Source organism: Plecotus auritus (assembly GCF_963455305.1).
Source record: "Plecotus auritus genome assembly, chromosome: 1".
NCBI lineage: Eukaryota > Metazoa > Chordata > Mammalia > Chiroptera > Vespertilionidae > Plecotus > Plecotus auritus.
In genome coordinates this window covers 131,228,549-131,254,535 of record NC_137770.1, presented here as the reverse complement: position 1 = coordinate 131,254,535, position 25,987 = coordinate 131,228,549, and the positions used below count along the sequence as shown (strand labels likewise).

General features: G+C 40.6%; 2 protein-coding genes across 7 annotated transcripts in view; one reads left to right on the top strand and one right to left on the bottom strand.

Moving 5' to 3' along the window:
- Positions 1-16,665, bottom strand: part of KLHL28 (kelch like family member 28) — a 30,305-nt gene extending 13,640 nt beyond the window's left edge. The window contains exons 1-2 of one of the 3 annotated variants that reach the window (XM_080642564.1): positions 16,354-16,461; positions 15,512-15,664 (exon numbers count right to left, since the gene is read on the bottom strand). The gene's annotated coding sequence lies outside the window, so the exon portion shown is untranslated. Of the gene's footprint in view, positions 1-15,511; positions 15,665-16,276 lie in introns of all 3 variants that reach the window. The other 2 variants (XM_080642563.1, XM_080642565.1) reach the window with 2 other exon arrangements.
- A 125-nt stretch (positions 16,666-16,790) lies between these two features.
- The window catches only part of TOGARAM1 (TOG array regulator of axonemal microtubules 1), a 125,408-nt gene continuing 116,211 nt past the window's right edge, over positions 16,791-25,987 (top strand). For all 4 annotated transcript variants that reach the window (XM_080685062.1, XM_080685061.1, XM_080685060.1 and 1 more), the window contains exon 1: positions 16,791-18,999. In XM_080685062.1, the coding sequence (XP_080541188.1) occupies positions 16,957-18,999 (2,043 nt within the window). In that variant the 5' untranslated portion in view covers positions 16,791-16,956. The remainder of the gene's footprint in view (positions 19,000-25,987) is intronic.

Below are 25,987 nucleotides of genomic sequence, written 5' to 3'. Positions count from 1 at the left end.
TCGGCAGGCCGACACTCTATCCACTGAGCCAAACCGGTTAGGGCAATTCTTGATCACAACTTCAGATCATTCTCACTCAATCTACTTACCACTATGTGCTTCTGAAAGATGAAATAAAAATAGGAGAGAAGAAAAGAGATGAGAAAAAACAAGAAGTAAAAGTGAAAGGCAATAAGGACTGTGGTAGGCTAAACTATGGCTCCCTAGAAAGACATCCATATCCTAATCCCTAGAACTTTTGAAGGTTACTTTACATGGCAATTAAAGGCTTTGCAGGTATGATTAAGGATTCTGAGAAGGGAAGATTATCCTGGTGGGCCCTAAATATAATCACATGTTTATTATAAGAAGATTTGACACAGCAAAAGAGAAGAAGGTAATGTGGCCACAGAGACAGAGTTTACAGTGATGAAGCCACAAACCAAGTAATACTGGCAGCCACCAGAAGCTGGAAGAAGCAAGGAACAAATTCTCCCCTAGAGCCTCCAGAGGTGTACAGCCCTGCCAACACCTTAATTTCAGCCCAGAAATATTAATTTCAGATGTTTGGCCTTTAGAACTGTAAGAGAATAAATTTCTGGCTTTTTAAGCACCTGAGTTTGTAGTAGTTTGTTACGTCAGACTTAACAAATTAAATATAGCTACTAGATAGCTCATTTGGTTAGAGCAGTGGTCGGCAAACTCATTAGTAAACAGAGCCAAATATCAACAGTACAACAATTGAAATTTCTTTTGAGAGCCAAATTTTTTCAACTTAAACTTCTTCTAATGCCACTTCTTCAAAATAGACTCTCCCAGGCCATGGTATTTTGTGGAAGAGCCACACTCAAGGGACCAAAGAGCCGCATGTGGCTCGCAAGCCGCAGTTTGCCGACCACTGGTAGAGCATCGTCCCCAGAGCCAGGTTACAGATTCAATCCCAGTCAGGGCACATACAAGAAACAACTAATGAATGCATAAATAAGTAGGACAACAAATTGATGTTTCTCTTCTCTCTCTCAATTCAATCAATAAATAATTTTTTTAAAAGAAGGGGGGGAGAAAGAATTGTTTTTAAAAAAAAGAAATTAGCCCTAGATGGTTTGGTTCAGTGGATAGAGCATCGGCCTGTGGACTGAAGGGTCCCAGGTTTGATTCCGGTCAAGGGCACATGCCCGGGTTGTGGGCTTGATACCGGGTGGGAGGCATGCAGGAGGCGGCCGATCGATGATTCTCTCTCATCATTGATGTCTCTCTCTCTCTCCCTCTCCCTTCCTCTCTGAAATCAATAACAATATATTTAAAATAAATAAATAAAAATTAAAAAAAAAAAAAAGAAATTAGCACAGCTGGCGTGGCTCAGTTGGTTGAGTGTTACCCCATGCACCAAAAAGTTGCAGGTTCGATCTCTGGTCAGAGCATGTACAGAAAGCAACGATTGATGTTTCTCTTTCTCTCACATTGATGTTTCTTTCTCTTTCTCACACTCTCCCTCTCTTTCTCTCTTTCTCTCTCTGAGCATGTCCTTGGGTGAGGATTAAAATAGAAAATTAGCCGGGCTGGTGTGGCTCAGTGGTTGAGCATTGACCTATGAACCAGGAAGTCACGGGTTGATTCCCGGTCAGGACAACTGGGCACATGCCCAGTGTTCGGGCTCTTTTCCCAGTGGAGGGCATGCAGGGGGCAGCCAATCAACGATTCTCTCTCATCATTGATGTTTCTATCTCTCCCTCTCTCTTCTTCTTTGAAATCAATAAAAATATTTTAAAAATTAATACATAAATACTTCAAACTAGATCATAGCTGCTTAGAATGCATAAAACATAACACACCTATACAATATAAACTGTTTCCTTTCTGTCTCATTCACATCTCAAACACAAGTTATGAAAATAAAAAAGTATAAGATTTAGTTCCTATTTTTAAAGTATTATCAATAAATTAAAATTCCCAACACTATTAAATAATATAAATATTGGTAGGAGTGAGTATAGCACTTCATTCCTGTGCATTTTTTTATCCTCAACCGAGGATATGTTTATTGATTGGAGAGAGAAAGGGAGAGAGAAAAAGAGAAATAAAGAAACATTACTGTTTGAGAAAAACATTGGTCTGTTGCCTCCTATACACGCCCCAACCAGTTACCCCTGATCAACCATGCTGTGAAAATACTAAATGGAAAATTCCAGAAAAAAAAAGTCATAAGTTTTAAATTGCTTGCTGTTCTGAGTAGCATGATACAATCTTGGGCTGTCCTGCTCCAGCCCACCTGGAACATGAGTCATTCCTCTGTCCAGTGTATCCACACCGTATACACTGCCTGCCCGATGGCCACTTAGTAGCTGTCTCAGTTATAATCAGCTGTCATGGTACTGTAATACTTGTGGTCAAGAAACATTTATTTTACTTAATAATAGCCCCAAACTGTAAGAGTAGTGATGTTGGCAATTCAGATATGCCAAGAAAGCCATAAAGTGCTTTCTTTAAGTGAAAAGATGAGAATTTCAACTTAATAAGAGGAAAACAATCATATGTAAGGTTGCTAAGATCTACAGTAATAACAAATCTTCTATCTGTGAAATTGTAACAAAGGAGAAAGAAATTTGTCCTAGTTTTGCAGATGACATGCAGCTGCAAAGTACAGTGAAGACAATGGATAATAAAACAAGGATCCAAAAGAACTGACATCTAACAAGAAAAAGTTTCATAGGAATAAATGCTAAGATTCTATAGTGAATTCCAAAACAGCTATACAAGTATAGAATAAGAGAGAGAAAAAACTCATCTGTAGGATGTGTTTAGAGGGCTTAAGGATTTAATTTTAGTACTACTTTAGTACACAAAATTTATTTAAGTTTAAGTTGCATCAACAGAATTATAATATACAGACGTAGCACATTCTTACTTTGCTCTGAAAATATCAGAATACATCTAGAGTACAGATTTGGGGTACCATCCTTTAAGAGGAAGCTAAACAAAGTCTAATACCTGATGAGGAGAAAAAATTCAAATTATGTGTAATGGGTAATTAAACTGAGGACACTAAGTCTGAAAAAAAGAATAACTGAGGATGTCATGTGAAAAATCAAGCGATAAAAAGTTAATAATAATAATATTATAGAAATAGAGCCTTATTGCTTAGTAAGCTCTTGATAAATATTATCTTATTTACCAATAAGTTACCTTATTACTAGTAAATTTTTTAAGTTACTGCTTAAAAGGTATTCTGCTTTCTATGTTATATCATCTCTCATTACCAGAAAAGAAATCTACCTTGTACCATTGACATTCTAGGCCACACAAAATATTGCAGAATTGGTGATTCTTACGTGAAGTTAATGAGTTATTGGTTAGATTCATTTTTCATATAAATAGGAAACATAGTGATAGATCCTTAAATAGATTTTTGTGTATCCAGTTCAAGACTGGTAAATTGCCATTAATATAGGATATCCTATATAATGAAAGCCGAATATGCAAATTGTCCCCTTGACTAGGAGTTCGACCGCTCACTATGACGTGCTGACCACCAGGGGGCAGCACCTGGCAGCGGGCGGCATTGGAGGCACTGCTGGCCCCAATGGGCCCCGAAAAGAGGAGGACCGCGGCGGGATGGTGGAGCAGGTGAGCGGGTGGTGCCAGGCCAAGGTGGGTACGAGCAGGTGCCTGATCTCCCCGCTGATGGCAACAAGTGGCAAGAGTGGGGGGGGGGGGGGAGGGCGGGGCTGCCAGCTGGCTCCCAGGCACTGAGGGAGCTCGGCAGGGGACCCATCCCCGATCAATCGCCACACAGACAGCAACCAGCAGCCGACAGGCCCTGATCGCCTGACTGGGGCTGGTCCCGGGCTAGGACAGGGAACTGGGGGTGGCTGGTGGCAACCAACCTCCCGTAGTGCCCGGGCGGGTGGCTGCAACCTCTCGCTGGCTACCTGGGGGTGGGGTGATGGGGACGGAGGTGCAGTAAGAATGTGGGGTGTTGGCCGAGCTCGCTATCACTCCCCCTTGCTAACCTCCCCCGGGACACCAGGGCTCGTGCACCAGGGAGGCCCCGGTGCTCAGCTGCCAGGTGCCTGCAATGAGCCTGCCCTGCACCTGTGCGGCCTCTTCCAGGTGAGCTGGGCCACAGCCGCCCGGACTGCAGAGGCCGGTCAGGCTCCTCATGGATTCAGGCAGGAGCCGGTCTGTGAGGCCAGCTGGGAGAGAGTGCACTGCTCACCTGGCTTCCGTGCAGCACTGCTCACCTGGCTTCCGTGCAGCACTGCTGGGCAGCCCAGAGGCCCATGCTGCGCCCTGGCCCGCATCATCCAGCCACGCTCACCGCATCTCAGCATGGGGACTCAGCCGCCATGACTTGGGTGGAGGGGGTGCGTGGGGGCCCAGGGCCCAGAGGTCAGCTGGGACCTGTCCTTCCACACGACACTCATGTTTCAATCACTGGCCAGTCCTAGGGACCGCACCCGTGCACGAGTTTCGTGCACCAGACCTCTAGTGAGAGCATAATATAATACTGATTTGTAAATATACACACACACACACACACATATATGTACACAAACTCATAAACACACATACATGTTTTTGAGATATCATCTCACACCTGTCAGAATGGCTATCATCAACAAATCAACAAATGACAAGTGCTGGCAAGGATGCAGAGAAAAAGGAACCCTCGTGCACTGCTGGTGGGAATGCAGACTGGTGCAGCCACTGTGGAGAACAGTATGGAGTTTCCTCAAAAAACTAAAAATGGAACTCCCATTTGACCCAGTAATCCCACCTCTAGGAATATATCCCAAGAAATCAGAAACACCATTCAGAAAGGGTATATGTACCCCTATGTTCGTAACAGCATAACTTGCAATAGCTAAGATTTGGAAACAGGCTAAGTGCTCATCAGCAGATGAATGGATTAAAAAACTATGGTACAGAGAACCAAGATGGCGGCATAGGTAAATGCCTGTACTTGCTGCCTCCCACCACCACATCAAAATTACAACTAAAATACAAAACAACTATCACCCAGAACTGCAGGAAAGCTGGCTGAGTGGAAGTACTGCAACGAGAGAGGTAAAGAAGAAAGCACACTGAGACTGGTAGGAGATGCGAAGGCGCAGAATGGGCTGGTCCGGCACCCGGGTGTGCCTCTTTTTTAATCAGGAGAAAGATCGCCTCTGAGGAGGCTGCCTGGAGGAGCAAGAAGTCCCAGCCCCACACCAGACCCCCAGCCCAGGGTCCCAGAGCTGGGGAAAGAAGTCCCTATGGGCAGTAAGAAATAGGACTGTAAAAACCAGTGTGGATTGGGGCTCAGTGACACACAGGCTGCTGCGGTCATTGTTCCCGTGCTGGGACCTCCCCCAGTGTAGGCTAACTGACAGCCATTGCTGTTTGCTCCGCCCTGGTGATTCCCTGAGACCCCGCACTACCCAATTTACAACCCCACCCAAGCTGTGCACAGCGGCTTTTGCATATGAATTGTCTGTCCTTTCTCAGGCAAAAACTCTCTTAATCAAGCTGCAGCAGAGACAGGGAGCCCCAAATCTATCAATAAAAGGCCCAAGACCCTGCATCAGCAGCAGCCTGCCTTGCTTCACAGCTGAGCCTTGTCTGGGCACATCCAAACGCAACACAAAGAGGAGGAATCTGCAGATCTCTCTGTAGCTCCTGCTGGGTGGCCCCAGACAGTGGCTGACTTTGCACCTCCCTGGAGACCCAAGAGCCAGTGTACCAGTGGTCAATGTGAGACAGTATCAGATTACAACTCATCACAGCCATAAGCAACACACAAAAGGGGCAGACTCAGTGAGCACCAAAGCCCCACTGAAGCAAGTCCTGCTCCATAAGGGTGTTTCCTGCACAGCAGCTCTCCCACTGTAGTCGCAGCTGGTCCCACAGCCAATTGGCCTGGAGGTCAATTCCTCCCAGTGAAACCAACAGCAATCAAGGCTCAACTACAACAAAACTGTGCACACAGCCCACAAAATGGTGCACCAGGAGTGTTCACCTCAGGTGATTGGGGAGGCTGAGCCACTGGGCCCTATAGGACACCTAGCACACAAGGCCACTCTATCAACTCAAGGAGACTTAAAAGCTAACCAATACATAGAAACAAACACAGGGAAGCAGCCAAAATGAGGAAACAAAGAAACACGTCACAAATTAAAGAAATGGAAGAAAGAAAACTACTAGATATAGAGTTCAAAACCACGGTTATAAGGTTACTCAAGAATCTTCCAGAGGAGAAACCAAGATGGCGGCATAGGTAAACACCTGAACTTGCTGCCGTGCACAACCACTTTGAAATTACAGCTAAAAGACAAAACGGACATCTTCCAGAACCACAGCAAGGCTGGCTAAGTGGAAATTCTACAACTTGAAGAGAAGAGAAAAGCACACTGAGACTCAGAGGAGCTGCGGAAGTAAAGTGCAGAGGTACAGAGGTGCGTGCTTGGAAAGGGCTGGCAACTGAGTACACAGCTGGCTTTTTCAATCAGCAGGGAGACACAAGCTCCCGACTGCTCTGAACTCCAGTTCTGGGTGAGACTCTGGGGACCCAGACTTATACAGGGAGAAACTGGACTGTCTGGCAGCGGGCGGAACTCGAGGGCGGCTTTCTCTCAGAGTTGCTTGCAGCGGATTACCGAGGGACACTGAGACCCGGGGGCCTCTTGGAACAGTGCTGATGGGAAGCCATTGCTGTTTGCTCCACCCTGAGATTCCACCCCATCCAAGCTGTGCGCAGAGCCTTTTACATATGAATGGCCTGGCCCTTTGAAATCTAAAATTACCTAACAAACTGCAGCTGAGTCTGAGAGACCCAGAACATCCAAAAGAAGGCCCAAGGCCCCACAGCAGCTTGCATTGCTTCACAGCTGGGCCTCATCTGGGCACCTCCAAAACCCAAACAAAGAAGAGGAATCTGAAGATCTCTCTGTAGCTCCTGCTGGGTGGCCTCAGGCAGAGGCTAAATTAGCACCTCCTTGGAGATCCAAGAGCCAGTGTAACCAGTGGTCAGAGTGGGACCATCCAGATTCCAACTCCTCAGATCCATAAGGGACACACTCAAGGGGCAGACTCATTGAGCACCAAAGCCCCACGGAAGCAAGTCTTGCCTCATAAGGGTATCTCCAGCACAGAAGTTCTCCAATCGTAGACACAGCTGATCCTCACAGCCAATTGGCCTGGAGATCAATTCCTCCCAGTGATACCAACAACAATCAAGACTTAACTACAACAAGACTGTGCACACAGCCCACAAAGGGGTGCACCAAGAGTGTCCACCTCAGGTAACTGGGGAGGCTGAGTCACTGGGCCCTATAGGACACCTAGCACACAAAGCCACTCTATCAACACAGGGAAGCAGCCAAAATGCGGAGACAAAGAAACAGGTCACAAATGAAAGAAATGGAGGAAAGCAAACTACTAGATATAGAGTTCAAAAACCACTGTTATAAGGTTTTTCAAGAATTTTCTAGAAACCACCGATAAATTTAGTGAGACCCTCAAGTATATGAAAAAGGACCAATTAGAAATTAAGCATACACTGACTGAAATAAAGAATAATATACAGAGACCCAACAGCAGACTAGAGGAACGCAAGAATCAAGTCAAAGATTTGAAATACAAAGAAGCAAAAAACACCCAACTGGAAAAGCAAAAAGAAAAAAGAATCCAAAAAGTTGAAGATAGTGTAAGGAGCCTCTGGGACAACTTCAAGTGTACCAACATCCGAATTATGGGGGTGCCAGAAGAAGAGAGAGAGCAAGATACTGAAAACCTATTTGAAGAAATAATGACCGAAAACTTATTCCACCTGGTGAAAGAAATAGACTTACAAGTTCAGGAAGCGCACAGAACCCCAAACAAAAGGAATCCAAAGAGGACCACACCAAGACACATCATAATTAAAATGCCAAGAGCAAAAGACAAAGAGAAAATATTAAAAGCAGCAAGAGAAAAACAGTTAGTTACCTACAAGGGAGTACCCATATGGTTGTCAGCTGATTTCTCAACAGAAACTATGCAGGCCAGAAGGGAGTGGCAAGAAATATTCAAAGTGATGAATAGCAAGAACCTACAACCAAGATTACTCTACCCAGCAAAGCTATCATTCAGAATTGAAGGTCAGATATAGAGCTTCACAGATAAGAAAAAGCTAAAGGAGTTCATCACTGCCAAACCAGTATTATATGAAATTTTGAAAGGTATTTTTTAAGAAGAGGAAGAAGAAAAAGGTAAAGATAAAAAATTATGAACAACAAATACATATCTATCAACAAGTGAATCTAAAAATCAAGTGAATAAAACATCATATGAACAAAATAAACTGGTGAATATAATAGAATCAGAGGCATAGAAAGGGAGTGGACTGACAATCCTTGGGGGAAAAGAGGTGTGAGGGGGGCGGGAAGAGACTGGACAAAAATCATACACCTATGGCCCTAACCGGTTTGGCTCAGTGGATAGAGCGTCAGCCTGCAGACTGAAAGGTCCCAGGTTCGATTCCGGTCAAGGGCATGTACCTTGGTTGCAGGCACATCCCCAGTAGGAGGTGTGCAGAAGGCAGCTGATCAATGTTTCTCTTTCATCGATGTTTCTAGCTCTCTATCCCTCTCCCTTCCTCTCTGTAAAAAATCAATAAAATATATTTTTTAAAAAATCATACACCTATGGATGAGGACAGTGGTTGGGGGGTAAGGGCATGGGGTGGGGTGGGAACCGTGTGGAGGGGAGCTATGGGGGAAAAAAGAGGAACAACTGTACTAATCTGAACAATAAAGATTTATTTTTAAAAAAAAGAATCTTCTAGAAACCTCCAAGGGACTTAGTGAGACTTTCAGGGATCTTAGTGAGAATGTCAAAAAAAAGAAAAGAAAAAGGAAAAGGACCAGTCAGAAATTAAGAATACACTGACTGAAATCAAGAATAATATACAGGGATTCAACAGTAGATTAGAGGATCCCGAGAATCAAATCAATGATTTGAAATACGAGGAAGCAAAAAACACCCAACCAGAAGGGCAAAAAGAAAAAAGAATCCAAAAATATGAAGATAGTGTAAGGGGTCTCTGGGACAACTTCAAGCATACCAACAACTGAATTATGGGGGTGCCAGAAGAGAGAGAGATAGTAAGATACTGAAAACCTATCTGAAGAAATAATGACAGGAAACTTCCCCTACCTGGTGAAAGAAATAGACTTACAAGTCCAGGAACTACAGAGAACCCCAAACAAGAGGAACCCAAAGAGGACCACACCAGACACATCATAATTAAAATGCCAAGGGCTAAAGGCAAAGAATCTTAAAAGCAACAAGAAAAAAACAGTTAGTTACCTACAGGGAGCACCCATATGGTTGTCAGCTGATTTCTCAACAGCAACTATGCAGGCCAGAAGGGAGTGGCAAGAAATATTCAAAGTGGTGAATAGCAAAAAGCTACAACAGAGAATACTCTACCCAGCAAAGCTATTATTTAGAATTGAAGGTCAGATAAAGAGCTTCAAAGACAAGAAAAAGCTAAAGGAGTTCATCACCACCAAACCAGTATTATATGAAATGCTGAAGGGCATTCTTTAAGAAGAGGGAGAAGAAAAAGGTAAAGAAGATAAAAAATATGAACAACAAAGTGACAACAAATATATATGTATCAACAAGTGAATCTAAAAATCAAATGAGTAAAAAATATGATGAAAAGAATAAACTGGTGAATGGAATAGAATCAGGGGCATGGAAATGGAACAGACTGATGAGTCTCAGAGGGAAGGGTGTGTGTTGGGGGTTGCAGGAAGAGATTAGACAAAGATCTTATATGCATGTATGCATTACCTATGGACACAGACAATAGGGTGGCGAGGGCCTGGGGTGAGGTGGGATCCGGGTGGAGGGGAGCTATGGAAGGAAAAAAGAGAGACATCTGTAATAATCTCAACAATCAAGATTAATTAAAAATATTAACTATCAGACATCTGGGCCTTTTTCTAAGTGATCCACATGGATTTACTTTTTATAAGTAAATTTGAGAAATGGCATAGCCAAAGGTCACCTGTTGCCAAGATCATTGTCATAAATTCCCTTGAGCATGACGAATAGAGTTGTTTCTCTGCATATGATAAGGACATTGAAAGGCCTAACACAATTTATGCCAAGATGCTAGTCAAATCACCTCTCTGGAATATTATGTGGTTCTGTCTTACCTGAATTTAAAGCAGAATATATATGTTATATAGTGCCATCTTACATAATGTGAAGTTTGTGTTTTTAAGTGTTTAACAATCTTGTATCTTTAACCAGGGCCTTAGTTTATATACTAACACATTTAAAGTACATGCAAATACAACAGGGTGGTTGTCCAGATATTTTACAAATTGTCTCATAGAGAAAATAGTGGGTATTTTCTAAATACTATGCCTTCTTACTCCTGTCTCATAATTAGTCAACAATTTGCTTATTTCACAGTCACTTTTGATTTCCTACTTTGTGCCTAGCACAGTGAAGACCACTTAGTGAGGAAACAACTTATATCTGCAAATCTTCATTCTAAGGAAAAGTGACATTTGAAGAGTTCATGAAAAGGACACAGGTTTTAAAATAAAGAGCTTCAAAGCTTATTTTAACTTAGCTTGTGAGTTATACTTTCCTTTTACAACTAAATAGGCTTCTTATATATGAACTGCTGTAAAAATATGAACAACAAAGTGACAACAAATACATAACTTTCAACAAGTGAATCTAAAAATCAAATGAATAAAAAATCTGATGAACACAATAAACTGGTGAATGGAATAGAATCGGGGGGATGGAAATGGAACAGACTGACGATTCTCAGAGGGAAGGGGGTGTGGAGGGGTGTGAAAAGAGATTAGACAAAGATCTTACATGCATGTATGCATACTTTAATAAAGTACATACAAGGAGATTCCCATAATCACTTGTATGGAGGATGAACTTTTTATGGAATGAATAAATATCCTTACAGGTTTATGCTATTCTAAATAAACCTCTCTATACTCTTTTTTTTAAAAAATATATTTTATTGATTTTTTTACAGAGAGGAAGGGAGAGGGATAGAGAGTTAGAAACATGGATGAGAGAGAAACATCGATCAGCTTCTTCCTGCACACTCCCTACTGGGGATGTGCCCGCAACCAAGGTACATGCCCTTGACCAGAATCGGACCTGGGACCCTTCAGTCCGCAGGCCGACGCTCCATCCACTGAGCCAAACCGGTCAGGGCAACCTCTCTATACTCTTAAAAACAAACAAACAAAAAAAACTGTTGTACCTCTACACAATGGAATACTACGCTGCTGTAAAAAAGAAGGAATTCTTACCATTTGCAACATCATGGATGGACCTGGAGAGCATTATGCTAAGCAAAATAATCAAGTGAGAGAAAACTAAGTATCACAGGATCTCACTCATATGTGAAATCTAATAATCAACATAAACTGGTGAACAAAAATAGACCCAGAGTCATAGAAGCATTGAACAGACCATCCAACCTAAGAGGGAAGGCAGGGGAGGGTGAAGGTGGGGTAATAGATCAACCAAAGGACTTGTATGCATGCATATGAGCATAACCAATGGACACAGACAGTAGGGGGTGAGGGCATGTGCTGGGGGTGGTAAGGGCTGGGGAGAGGCCAATGGGGGAAAAAGGAGACATATGTAATACAGTGTTGACCCGCTTAAAATATTTACTGAGTCTATTTATAATTGTTGCCACTCCTGACAAGACTAAATTATTCTACAAAGAGCATCTATTGTCATAATGTAGTAAGCTTTTTGCATGTATTAACACCTTTCATCCTCAGAGTAACACCATGAGATAGGCACTGTTATTATTATTCCGATTTTACAGATGAAGAAATTGAAGCACGAAGAAATTAAGTCCAAGGGAAGAGTTAAACCTTGGCACACTGTTTCCAGAGTTCTAAAATAAAATATAGTATGTTATTCTGCCTCACTTATGAGCTCACAATTTCTTAATCTTATTAAAGTTTTAATTCAAACAAGAAAATAAAAAATGCAAAGTAGAAACCAAAAAAAATATAGATCATACACACACACACACACACACACACATATAAAATATAAAGAAACACTATGCAGATCAGATACAAAAATACATAAGGGATTCAAAAGGAAATAAAGACGGATCATGGAACATTCATTTCCTTTTATTTATATCATAGAAGGATTGATTCTTCTTCCCCCACATCTTTCCCATACTTAATTTGTTTTTAATTTTGATACAATAAACAAATATTTAGGATACTCTAAATCCAAATAACTGGATAAGTCAAGATTGAATAAATAGCACCCATTTGAAAAGTGTTTAAAAAGGTAAGAGTATTGTACTTCACTTCTAATCACATTCATCTCTCTTATTATATATATTTTAAATGTAATAAATATGCACAACATAAATACAATGTTAGATAAAATTAAACTTTCCAGAGTCTACAGCAGCTTCACAATTTTAGGTTCTGAAACAAAGTTAATAAAGGTCAAGTTGTGTGTTTAGTAACTGCTTAATTGACATCTAAGCTACAAAACAGTAGTGCTGACAGTGGTGCTGAAATCAGTTGGGAGGCAATTATCTGCTACAACGAAAGCAAATAAATGATGAAGGGAAATGAAGATTGTTTTAAAAAATCCCAACACACATGTACCTTTCTGTAAAAGTGTAATTTGTGAATTTAAGAGAATATTTTATCATATCAGCTCCTTTCTTAAATTTCTTTCCCACAGTTCAACTCCTCACAGAAGAATTAAACTAATGATGGCATAGAATTTTACGAGTGAACCTATTGCACATATTGACATATTTGACTTTTCTCTGAGATTGACTTTCATTATCTCTGGAGAAACAATAGTAAGATTAGAGCATGTTATATAATACGTATCATTACATCACAGAATCAGGAAAAACAGAAGAAAGGTATTACTGAAAACTAAAAGTTACATAATTAACCTATCCACTGAAAAACTGGTTGCAATGGATACGAAATCCTGTTAACTTACTCAAATTATTACTTAAAATGCAACAAAAATTGGATTTCTGTGTAAAATTATAGTTTTGACTCAGTCAGAAATGTACAATGGCTTTGGAACATAAACCTAAGTAATTTAAAACATTATCACTGATTTAAATCAAGAGCACCTGTTTAATTCCACATGTGTAAAAATAAGTTCATAATATCTTAAACCTTCCTAAAGTTTTGTCTCAAGAAACTAAAAAGATTCAGAACAGGAACAAAAAAAATTAAAATATATATAATCAAATATATAATAAAAGATATCAATGATTAATAATGGAAAAATCTAATTTTATCCTATAGTTTAACACTCTCCCCCACCAAAACTTTCCCAAAGCTCCAAGCAAGTAGCTAAATGACTAATTTAAATTTTACTTTCTTTCTCTGTCCAATTACTTTCCATTGGAAACATCCATAAAAATTGCCAAATTACAAATGTAGAAAATGTAACCTCAAAAATTTGTTGCCAGGATTAAATGAATTAAAATTCATTAAGTACCTAACACAGTGTATGGCACATAGCAAACACTCAATATATGGTAGTGTTATTATAATTACCTGTTAACATTAATAACACCTTTCATTTGCATAGTATTTCTTCACAATAACTTCTTAACCTACAAGAGTTAACCTTAAAAGTCATAATAGTTTATAGAGCTCACACTGATTTTCAATATTCCTGGATGTCTGTAAAATTTGAGTAAGAACACAGAAAAAACTATAGTGGTTCATGCAACCAATTAGTATCTCATCACTGATGAAGGAAATAAAGGATGTTTTTAGGGCAATTGTATTTAACTTGCTTAATAAATTCAGTTCAAAAATTAAGGTATATATCACAAACACTCTTGTAATCCATTATTTCAACTAAGCTTTTTAAAAATTATTGATATTTTTAAGTTGTTTTACTTGAATTTGCTATTTTCAATGTATCTTTAATTATCCACTTTCAACTTTCAGAGGTGTCCTATTAATACACCTAACAGAGAATTCCACTCTTCTAGAATTTGATTAATTTTTTTTATCCTATCTCTATTTATGGTTCAATACAAAAGACTTTTCTAGTCCATACACAATTCCTAGAATTTCCTGGATTCGTAGAATTCAAAAGTAAGATTAAAAAAATCTTTGTAATAGAAATAAACAATACACATTAAATGAATGAGATTTATCTTCCACAGAATAACCCTAAAAGATAATTAGTAAGATAATGTGATGCTGTTAAGATCCCATTTCCTAAATATCTACCATGGAGACTAATGCATCTTCAAATCTTCATCAGATATAAAATAAATTGCAATCTATAACACAGTGATCTATCTACAAGGCCCTGAGAAAAGTAGTAAAAAATCAAACTTCATCTTGCTTTGTTCCAAGGAAAAAGACATAACTGGTTGGATTAAGTATCTAAGCCCCTTGTGAAGAATTCTCAATAGCAGGGTGGGGAAACTTTTTTCTGCCAAGGGGCATTTGGATATTTATGACATCAAGGGCCATACAAAATTATCAACTTAAAAATTAGCCTTCTGTATTCGGTCAAACATTTAATTAACTTACCCCTAATGCCTTGGCAGGGCCAGGCCAAATGATTTCGAGAACCTTATACAGCCCTCCAGCTGGACCTTCCCCACCCCTGCTCTATAGAGATAAAGGATAATTCTTAAGCTTCTACCATAACTTTGATGATGAATACCATTCAAGACTTTCCAAGTTCCTTTTCTTTAATTCTATGATTACACACAACCTCTACTTACTATTCCCAAGTTCTCAGATACATGAAAGAGTTCACTGGATTTTCAACCTGAAAATTCTAATCACTGGAAAGGGTAATCTTCTATTCCAACATAAACTGGCATTCTAATGTGTACATTCTAATGTGTAAATCATTCCCTTATTTAGATTAGTTTGAATTGGGTTCCTGAAGTCTGAGAAAATTTAAGTAAAAGTTTACATTGGAAATAAGAGAACCAGACATAATGTCTCATTGACAACTGTTACAATCATCTCTTGGTTTTCTCTCCCTGCCCTTCCTCTTCTCCTACAAGAAGAGAGAGAGAGAGAGAGAGAGAGAGAGAGAGAGAGAGAGAGAGAGAGAGAATGGTTTTTCTTTAATCTACTGAAACATAGCGAAACCAAATTTAGGCAGATTCAATTACCCATCAAAATGAGAAATTTTAAAGGAACAATCTAGAACTTAAAAGCAAAACAAGGATGCATGGTTTACACAAGACTCATTTACATTTATTCTAGCCCCAAAAGGAAAAAAGAAACCTATGATATTCAAATTGTGCTTTCAGACAACATCAGAAATTATTCTTAAACTTAAATTATTCATCAACATTATTTATAAAGTGGTTTGGCACATGTGACTCAATTATTCTAAGGCTTAAAAATGTACTTAAGAAACATCCCATGTGGCACAGAGCAGGGTAGGTACACTTGCATCTGAAGTGCATAAATTGGAGACTTCAAATGAAAATTCAAACGTTGCTTACTGGATCATTCAAAAGCAATTGTGTTATTCCTTCAACAACAAAAAATTCTCTTCCACACTTCAAAGAAGTCAGCCTTACAACAAACACTCCATCTCTTCAATTGTGTCCGCTTACTTTCAAGCGGTTAAAATGCTCACCAAATCCACAGTTCACCTACAACAAAGAAACGTCTAGTATCAGCCTTAAATCTACAGGGCAGATTTCTTTTAGGACCATGATGCCAAGAAACCTACCCCAACTGAAATTTTCTCTGCAATCTCCCTTTCCAGGAGACTGAAAGGCTGCAGAGATGCATGAGGATTCTGGAGAGAGTCTGGGCCGGCGGAGGGAGCGGGAGGGGTGGAGGTAAGTCCCACAGAGGAACTGCTTTGGGAGACTTCGAGAACACGCGAGAGGCGGTTAGCTTTAGGGAAAAATAGATTTATTACAGATTAAGTATGTTTTTAAAGAGAACTTAAAAGTGATGGTGGTAAGGAAAAATGACAAAACCTTGAACCCTCCACGGCCGGAGGGAGGATAAGCAAAGTAGGAAAAGGGGGGGTCGGGGAGAGGGCGGGGAGTGTAAGGGCCTAAAACCCGGATTTGAAAAAAGAATGCAAGCTCTGAGCCTGGTCTTGATCCTGATCTTTTGTCTCTTAAGCGGACGGCAGGGGGAAAGGCTCGCACTGCCTCAGGGTTGTAGAGAGCAACGCGTTCACAACGCTAACTAGTCCCGCACAAGAAGATGTCTCCTCTCTCCTTGCTTACTCCCGTTTATTTCTTTACCTCTCTCCAGCACCAACGGCACTCCGGCAAAACTCTGCCAATGCCTGCGCCGCAGGTGGACAGCAAAAGGAAAATACCTGAGTCCCAGGAATCACGCAGGCAACGACAGGAGGAGGAGCCGTGGACAACTGGAGTACCGGCAGGATCCTCGCTTGCCTCTAAACCTCAATTCTTACGGGTGGGGCAGGGAACTTCCGCCCTGAACCTGGAGACCGTCACTTCCGCCTAATGCCTCCAGCCCCGCGGCTCCCCCAACACACCTTCTTCGACAACTCCGCTCCAGAGACTTTCACTAAGTTCGCTATGTTCGCATTGTTCTCACTTCCTTTTCCAGGAGACCTCGGCCTAGTCTTAACACCTGACGTGGACTACATGACCCAGCATGCACCACCGCAGGTCAATTTCCGGGTCAAAAGGTCCGCGCTGGATATATCACCATGGAAGCGGTGGGTTTGGTCACGTGGCGCCCCTGGTTACGCCCGGTGGTAGCTGTGGGGTCTGGGGCTTTGACGGGGGCCATTTTGCCGAGGGCTTCCGGAGTTGGGGGTGGCCTGGAAGCTGACTGAAGCTGTGTTTTCTCCTCTACAGCTTGGGGCTTGGAGAGGAACAAGAAGGCTGGGCTCCATCAAACCCTTCGGAGACGATGGTTTCCTCCAGCCTCTGCCACCTAACGACCCACCATGGCGGCTGCGCCCTCCGCGCTGCTCCTGCTGCTTCCTCTTCCAGCCAAATGTTCCTATCGCCCCGAGAGCCACAGCCGTCCTTCCGCCCCAGAGACTGATGAAAGTCGAGGTGCGGGCACCATGAGAGGCGAGAAAAACTGCTGCCGTGGAGCTGCGGGAGATCACGGTTCCTGCCCCTCCACACCTTCGCCTCTGGCCTCGACCTTCTTGATGCCCGCGGAGGCTATCTCAAGTAGTTGGTCAGGGTCTGGAGGCGGTTTGTCAGGAGGAGATGAAGAGGAGACTCGGCTCCTTCAACTCCTGCGGACCGCGCCAGATCCTTCTGAGGCCTTTCAGGCTTTGCAGGCTGTTTTGCCGCGGCGTGGCGGTCGACTTGGCTTCCCCAGACGGAAGGAAGCACTGTATCGAGCCCTGGGCCGAGTGCTTGTGGAAGGAGGTAGAGATGAGAAGCGACTCTGCTTACAACTCCTCTTGGACGTTCTTCGAGGTCAGGGGGAGGCAGGCCAGCTGGAAGAGGCCTTTAGCTTAGCACTTCTGCCTCAACTAGTTGTCTCTTTACGAGAAGAGAATCCAGCCCTGCGGAAAGACGCGCTGCAGATCCTACACATATGTCTGAAACGTAGTTCTGGACAGGTGCTAAGAACGCTTATACAGCAAGGACTGGAAAGTACCGATGCTCGGCTTAGAGCTTCAACAGCACTGCTGTTCCCTATCTTGCTTACTCCTGAGGATTTGTTGCTCGGCCTAGATCTTACCGAAGTGATAATATCCTTAGCCCGAAAGCTTGGCCATCAGGAGATAGAAGAAGAATCTGAGACAGCTTTCTCTGCACTTCAACAAATTGGGGAGCGACTTGGCCAAGAGAAATTTCAATCCTATATCTCTCGCCTGCCATCTGCCCTGAGGAGACACTACAATCGCCGCCTGGAGTCCCAGTTTGGCAGTCAGATTCCTTATTATTTGGAAATTGAAGCTTCTGGATTTCCCGAAGACCCCCTTCCCTGTGCAGTGACTGTTTCCAACAGCAATCTTAAATTTGGGATTATTCCTCAGGAGCTGCATTCAAGATTGTTAGATCAGGAAGACTATAAGAACCGGACTCAGGCTGTTGAGGAACTAAAACAGGTGATGGGGCGATTTAATCCTAGTTCTAACCCTCATTCTAGTCTTGTCAGTTTTATCAGCTTGCTGTATAATTTGTTAGACGATTCTAACTTCAGAGTGGTCCATGGCACACTTCAGGTTCTGCATTTACTGGTTATTCGCCTTGGAGAGCAGGTACAACACTTCTTGGGACCAGTTATAGCAGCTTCTGTCAAAGTGCTGGCAGACAACAAGTTGGTGATCAAACAAGAATACATGAAAATCTTCCTCAAACTCATGAAGGAAGTAGGTCCTCAACAGGTGCTTTGTTTACTCCTGGAACATCTCAAACATAAGCATTCCAGAGTTCGAGAGGAGGTAGTGAACATTTGCATTTGCTCCCTCTTGACTTATCCCAGTGAGGATTTTGACTTACCCAAATTGTCATTTGATCTTGCCCCAGCTCTTGTAGACAGCAAACGCAGAGTTCGACAAGCAGCTCTGGAAGCCTTTGCTGTGTTGGCATCATCAATGGGCTCAGGTAAAACCAGCATCCTTTTCAAAGCTGTGGATACTGTTGAACTACAAGATAATGGAGATGGGGTGATGAATGCTGTGCAGGCCAGATTGGCTAGAAAAACCCTCCCAAGGTTAACGGAACAGGGATTTGTGGAGTACGCCATACTCATGCCATCATCTGCCCAGGGTAGGTCAAGCCATTTGGCACATGGAGCAGATACAGATTGGCTTTTGACTGGTAACAGAACTCAGAGTGCATACTGTCACTGTGGTGACCATACAAGGGATAGCATGCAAATTTATGGATCTTACAGTCCAACTATCTGTACCCGGAGGGTATTAAGTGCAGGAAAAGGAAAAAATAAATTACCATGGGAAAATGAGCAGCCTGGAGTCATGGGAGAAAACCAGACCTCCAATCTGAAGGATACAGAACAGGTATGCATCCCTAATTTCCTTGTGTTGATACTAAAATAATTTAAAATGAAAATATGCCTGTGATAATTTAAGGGTTATGCTGCTTTAGAGTTGTTATGCTTTATTTTTAAATTAATTTGAACGCTGATGTGGGTATCTATTATAATGGTATAGGTCACATAGGAGTGTTTAATAGGCTTTTTGTTTGATGGATTTGATTAAATTCTAGGCACAATGTGATATAGGCAATAGCTGGATTTCAGTTTCAACCTGTCACTTTGGCTTATCAATGATCTCATTCAAACAACAAGCACTAATTATCTAGTAAGTACCAGTAAAAGAGCTAGGTTCTGGGAATGAAAATGAGACCAATTCCACAAAGTCAGACCTGTAAACAGGCAGTTACAAATTTGTTAAGTGCTAAAATAGAAATAGTCTTGTGGGAATACTGAAAACAGGAAAAATAATTCCACTAGAAAAGTCAAAAAAGCCTTTGGAGAAGATGTGACATCTGAATTGAAATTCTCCCCCACGTCCCTCCCAAAGTTTTTATTTTGAAATTTTCAAATCTACAGATAGCTTAATAGTACAATGGATATTCATATACTTCATCTATATATACACCATTTGTTATCCTCTTGCCATATGTACTTTCTACTTGCCAAACCAATTGAAAGTGCAGATATCTTAACATTTCACTCCTAAATATTTCTATATATATCTCCTATTAATGACATTCTCCTTTGTAACCATCATACCATTATCACTCCTCAGAATAGCAATAGTAATTCAGTAATATCTAACATATAGTCTGTATTTAAATTTCTCTAGTTGTCTCCAAAATGAGTTTCATAGTATTTGTTTTACTTTTGTCATCCAGGATCCAATCAAAGTAATGTGGTTAATATATATCTCTTATCTAGAATATGCCCACCTGTTTGATTCTTTATTCATGACATTGAGTTTATTTGAAGAGTTTGGGGTAGTGTTTTGTAGAATTTCCCACATTCTTAATTTATCTGATTGTTTACTTATTCTTAATTTATCTGATTGTTTCCTTATGAGTACATTAAACATAAACAGCAGAAATACTCCATAGGAGAGATGTTGTGAACTTAACATTACATCACACCACAAGGCATATAATACTAGGTTGCCCCACTATTGGTGATGATAAATTTTATCATTTGCTTAAGGTGGTGATAGCCAGATCACACCATTGTAGAGGTTTATTTTCCTCTTTATAATTAGCACATGATCTGTAGGATATTTTTGTGATCCTATTAATACCTCAACAACCTTTCACCCACTGTTCTTAGCATTTCTTAATGATCCTTACCTGTATCACTTAGTACATTAGGGGCTACAAAAAAGGGGTAACTCTTTTAAAAATTCTAATATTTCTCCTGTATTTGTTACCTGGCATTCTTTTTAAATCTATATGTAAATAATTACATCAGTATTCCTTTTGATGCTAAAATTGTCTCAAAGATTTGACCAGTGGTTGGCTTCTATATCTTTGACATGGCTCTTTTAGTCTGTGAACACTTCCTTAACTTAAACATAACATGATGCCCAGACTTACCTCACACTCTTGTTGCTCCAGACATAGAATCAACCTTTTTTTTTTCTTCAAGGGTTCTAGAATTGCTTTTTTAGTGAAGAATGGAATTTAAAAGCCAAAGTTTGGGTATAGATATACTCATTACTATTGCCTACTGTTGCAAATTGGCCTTTTCACCTGCCAGAACCAGAGAGTACCTTTTTTTTTTTTTTTTAATGAATTCATGCTAATACCCTCAAATTCAGCACTACAGGATACTTCCTCATCTAAGTTTAGTCCATATTTGTATCTCTCACAATAAAATTCTGGTTCCCAACACTTGTCATATTTATTCATATGCTGAATCCTACAATACACAAAAAATAATTACTATACCAGTAACACAACTACCTACCTATTAAATAAAGTTCAAGATTTCTTTGCAGTATTTTTTCTGCTTAGAAATATTCCACAGTTAGAATTCTATGTTCAAAATTTTCTTAAATTGTTTTCTGGGTGATTATGACTCAAATACGTAGTGTGATAGAAGATGAATAGGAGTTCGCCAAGTGTGCATGCGTCCTGGTGAATTTCAGAACAAAAGAATGTATGTTCAGAGATACTGAGTTATGAAAAGACTTAGCAAATTAAGAAATGGTGAGTTTCTGCATAGCTGAATAAGGCATTTCAGTGGGAGTAGCAGAAGATGTCACAGGGGTCCTCAAACTTTTTAAACAGGGGGCCAGTTCACTGTCCCTCAGACCATTGGAGGGCCGGACTATAGTTTAAAAAAAAAACTATAAACAAATTCCTATGCGCACTGCGGGCCCGGGACGAGTCCGCTGCTAAGCAGGACAGGCAGCGGCACCAGGCGGGCCGGATAAATGTCCTCGGTGGGCCGCATGTGGCCCAGGGGCCGTAGTTTGAGGACCCCTGTTAGTAGAATGTAGGCAGGGGCAGATATGGAAATCATTTTTGCAAATAAGGAATTCATACTTTTTGTGTTTGACCTCAGAGGGATTAAGATGAACTAAGTGTTCTCTTTCATTCCTTCTAGTTCCAAAATTCATAGTTTTTAAAAATGATTTTTAGATTTGCATAATGTAGTTATACGGTTATACTCATGTATTGTAAACATTAATTGGCAGTGGAAGGTTTTCTGTAAGCATTGACAGTAACACTGTTATGCTTCAAGTCTGAAATGTTAATGTATTAAGATTATGGTCCTAGCCAAAGCACCAAGAATCTGAAAATAAGTGCCTTTCTGGAATTCCAGTGCAGACATTTGTTGCTTTTGAAAGATTTTGGTGAAGTTAAAACTTATCTAAGAAGTTATACTTACTTACTCAGAAATGATCTATAAAAGAACTACATTGGAAATTATCTTATTAGAGGACGGGTTAAATTTTTAAATATTTTTATATGTGCACTTCTTTATAGTAAACAATTTTTAGAGCAGTTTTAGGTTCACAGTAAAATTGAACAGAAAGTACAGAGATTTCCCATATACACCTGCCCTACACGTGCACAACTTCCCACAGTACTACATCAAACTCTATAGCGGTATGTTTTTTACAATTGATGAACCTACACTGACACATCATTATTACCCAAAGTCCATAGCTTTACTTTAGGGTTTACTCATGATGTTGTATATGCTGTGGATTTGGACACATATATCCATGTCCATTATCTACCATTTTAGTTATACAGAATAGTTTCATTGCCATAAAAATCCTCTGTGCTCTACCTATTTACTTCTTCCTCATTCCCTCTCTAACCCCTAGCAACCACTGATCTTTTTACTCCATAGTTTGCTTTTTCCAGAATGTCATGGCCCCTGGTCTGATTTGTACTGGTTCTTAACCAGCTCTGCCTTAATATTTACAGTCTACTGTTAACCTGTTACAGTAAGTACTCGATTTTGCAGACCTCGATTTAACAAACTTCGAATTTAATGGACAAAATTTCCGGTCTGTATGTCATATGTGAAAAGTTAACACCCTGTTAATTTTAAAATGCTTTTAACCAAGATTTACTTACAATTATATTAACAGGTTATTTCTTTTGTTATTAATTCACTGTTATATTAACCAATAGTCCATATGTTGGAAAAAACACTGTAGTAATTTTATCCACATAAATAAATATTACATATCTACAACTATAGTCTACATATTTAAATCCAAGAGGCACCACTCCCAAACAATGTTCAGGGAATAATTAGCATGTGATCACACTATATCTCGGGTGGTAATTGGTTCTGTTGTTGTATGGTGCGACTTTGTGCAGCAGTTTTGTGGGGTTTTTTGTGTTTTTTTTTAAATATATTTTTATTGGTATCAGAGAGGAAGGGAGAGGGAGAGGGAGAGGGAGAGGGAGAGGGAGAGGGAGAGGGAGAGAGAGAGAGAGAGAGAGAGAGAGAGAGAGAGAGAGAGAGAGAGAAACATCAGTGATGAGAGAGAATCCTTTATCGGCTGCCTTCTGCATGCCCCCTGCTAGGATCAAGCCTGCAACCAACCTGGGCATGTGCCCTGACTGGAATTGAACCTTGACCTCCTGGTTAATAGGTGGACACTCAACCACTGAACCACACCGGCAGGGCTGTGCAGCAGTTTGTTTGTTTTTATTTTTTATTTTATTTTTTTTAAGTATCACATGATCTCACTCATTTCTGGAATATAATGAACAACATAAACTGATGAACAAAAACAGTTCCAGAGACAGAGAAACATCGATCAGATTATCAAACCTGGGAGGGAAGGTAGGGGAGGGTGGGGGTAAGGGGGACAGATCAACCAAAGGACTTGTATGCATGCACATGGGCCCAAACAATGGACACAGACAACAGGGGGGTGAGGTCATGAGTGGGGGGATGGGGAGGTAATGGGGGAAGAAGGACACATATGCAACACCTTAATCAATAAAGAAATTTAAAAAAAATAAAAAAGATTCCACTGGAAAAAAAAAATAATGGTTATGCTGAAAGGCAAATGAATCAGTCTGTAGTAAGTTTCTTTCTGGGTCAACAGTTCTTTGAGTTCCAATTTCAATGTCTAATAGTTTTGTGTCCCAATTTCAATGTCCAACAATTCTGGATGGTGGACAAATGGTGGCAATGCAGGTCCGACCCTCTCTGGTTTGGTCCTGGGCAACCTGCAGCGACGCACAACTCCTGACTGCTAGTATGCTAAGGCGTCATCAGCGTCTTCCATCTCTGGACTGTTTCTCCTCTTGTCTTCATGGCTGGAGCAGTCCTGTCAATTCCTCTCTGTTGCGGGAATCCACATGGTCTTGGAGTTGTTTTCTTTTTTTGGTGAATTTTCCACACCTTTTCTTGGTATATTTTTTCCTTCCTTTGCTCTAGGCGAAAAATATCATCTTCTCCAGATGTTCCACATTCGGGCGCCAGTTGCGGGAACCCCTTTCACGTCCACGTGGTTCAGGGTTCAGGTTCAGGGTTTGGGTTCTGGAGGAGGCCACACACAAATGAAAGAGACTAGAAAAGTATTAATTTGGCGATATTGGGGGCCAGGCAGGAGCCCATCTCTAGGGGGAGGACTACCAGTTTGTTGGTTTTTAAATGTATTTTATTGATATCAGAGAGGAGGGGAGAGGGAAAGAGAGAGAGAAACATCAACAATGAGAGAGAACCATTGATCGGCCACTTCCTGCACGCTCCCTACTGGGGATTGAGCCAGCAATCCCGGCATGTACTGACCAGAATTGAACCCGGAACCCTTCAATCTGCAGGTCGACGCTTTATCCACTGAGCCAAACCAGCCAGGGCTGTGCAGCAGTTTTAAACCGAGCCAGCCGCAGATATTCTGACATGTGCTAAGCCATGACCCAGCTGTGTGCATTTGTTTACTGGAGGTGACTGGCGATGCACACATTTACTAGATCTGTTCAGTATAAATCTAAAATTACTGTAATACATATAGAAAACTTTTCTGTGAAATTAAGCTTTTCATAAATACTTAACTTTAATTATACAAATGTGTCTACATAAGTAAAAACAGGTAAATTAACTAATTTGTCAACTTTTTAACATATACATTTGGAGAACCTACTTTAAGGGACACCCCCTCCTTGCCAGTATTTCTGTCTTGTCCATGTGTAGCATCATTGGTTAGTGACGTTAAATAGCAAAGCTTCCAGAAAAACTCAAGAATGTTTCAGTTACAAATTTCTATAACTCATTTTGAAGATAAATAGACTAGTTTGCTTGGAAGGATGATTTTCATAGTGTAGGAAGTAAGGTTACTAGAGGGAGGTAGGGACTAGATTGGAGACTAGAATTTAGCCTCTAATTTTGACAGTGATTTAAGACTAGGGTTTAGGTTTTTGTTTTGTTTTTCTTTTCTTTTTTTTTTAAAAGCAATGTTTTAGGAAAATTAATCACAACAATAGCAATGTGTAAGTTTTGTGTATGTGTGTGTATGTTCCTTTTTTTCAGAGAAGCTAGCTAGACACTTAGAGACTAAGGGCACTTAGAAGATCAGTTAGAGTCTAACTGTTAGAGTTACACTTATTGGACTACTTTAGGTGTGAGGATTCGACTGGAAAGAAAATCATTGATGTAAGAGGTATTTCAAAGGATTCCATGACTAAGAGTTGAAGAGAAGGAGAGAAAGAGGGGTAACTCTAAAATTTGAATGAGGTGACAAAATGCATAATAGATCTGTGAATACACATAGAAAGGTCCAAAAAGAGGAAATTAATTTGGGGGAAATGAATTTTAGGTGAAAGAAGATAGAATATTCCAGTTGAGTTTAAAGACTATACTATTCAAGAAAGAAGGAAAGAATTGGAGATGTAAATCTTGGAAGTCATGTACTGAGAAGTAACTGCTGAATGGTCTTTCTGTTGAAGGGCATGTAGGAGCAAGAGCAGAGTGCTTAAGACTCAATCTTGACATTCAGCCCCATTTAGTGAATAGCAGTAGGGGATAGAACCAAACCAGGCGAAGAGAAAGGATGCCTAAGAGTTAGAAGAGAACCAAGAAACAGCAAGGTTTTAGAAGTGAAGTAGAGTTTCAGCAAGTATATCAGTACTGTAATATGCAGGAGAGATTAGGGAGAATGAAAACTGAAAAGCATGATTTGTTCTTAAATATTCAGCCTGCCACTTGTAGGATAATTTTTATGGTAATTTTCTCTTTATTAAATTCCTCTAATAATTCTTTTTTTTATCTTTATTCAGATTATTATAGTTGTTTACTATCTTTTTTAAAAAAAATATGTTTTTATTGATTTTAGAGAAGAAGAAGGCAGAGGGAGAGAGAGAAACATCACTCCGTTGCCTCCCGCATTTGCTCTGAGTAGGATCAAACCTGTAAACTGGGTATGTGCCCTGACCTGGAATCAAACCTGCCACCTTTTGAGACACGGGATGACACTCAGCCAACGGAGCCATACCGGCCAGGGCTGCTTTTACCATCTTTAAAAAGCTATAACAGCCCTG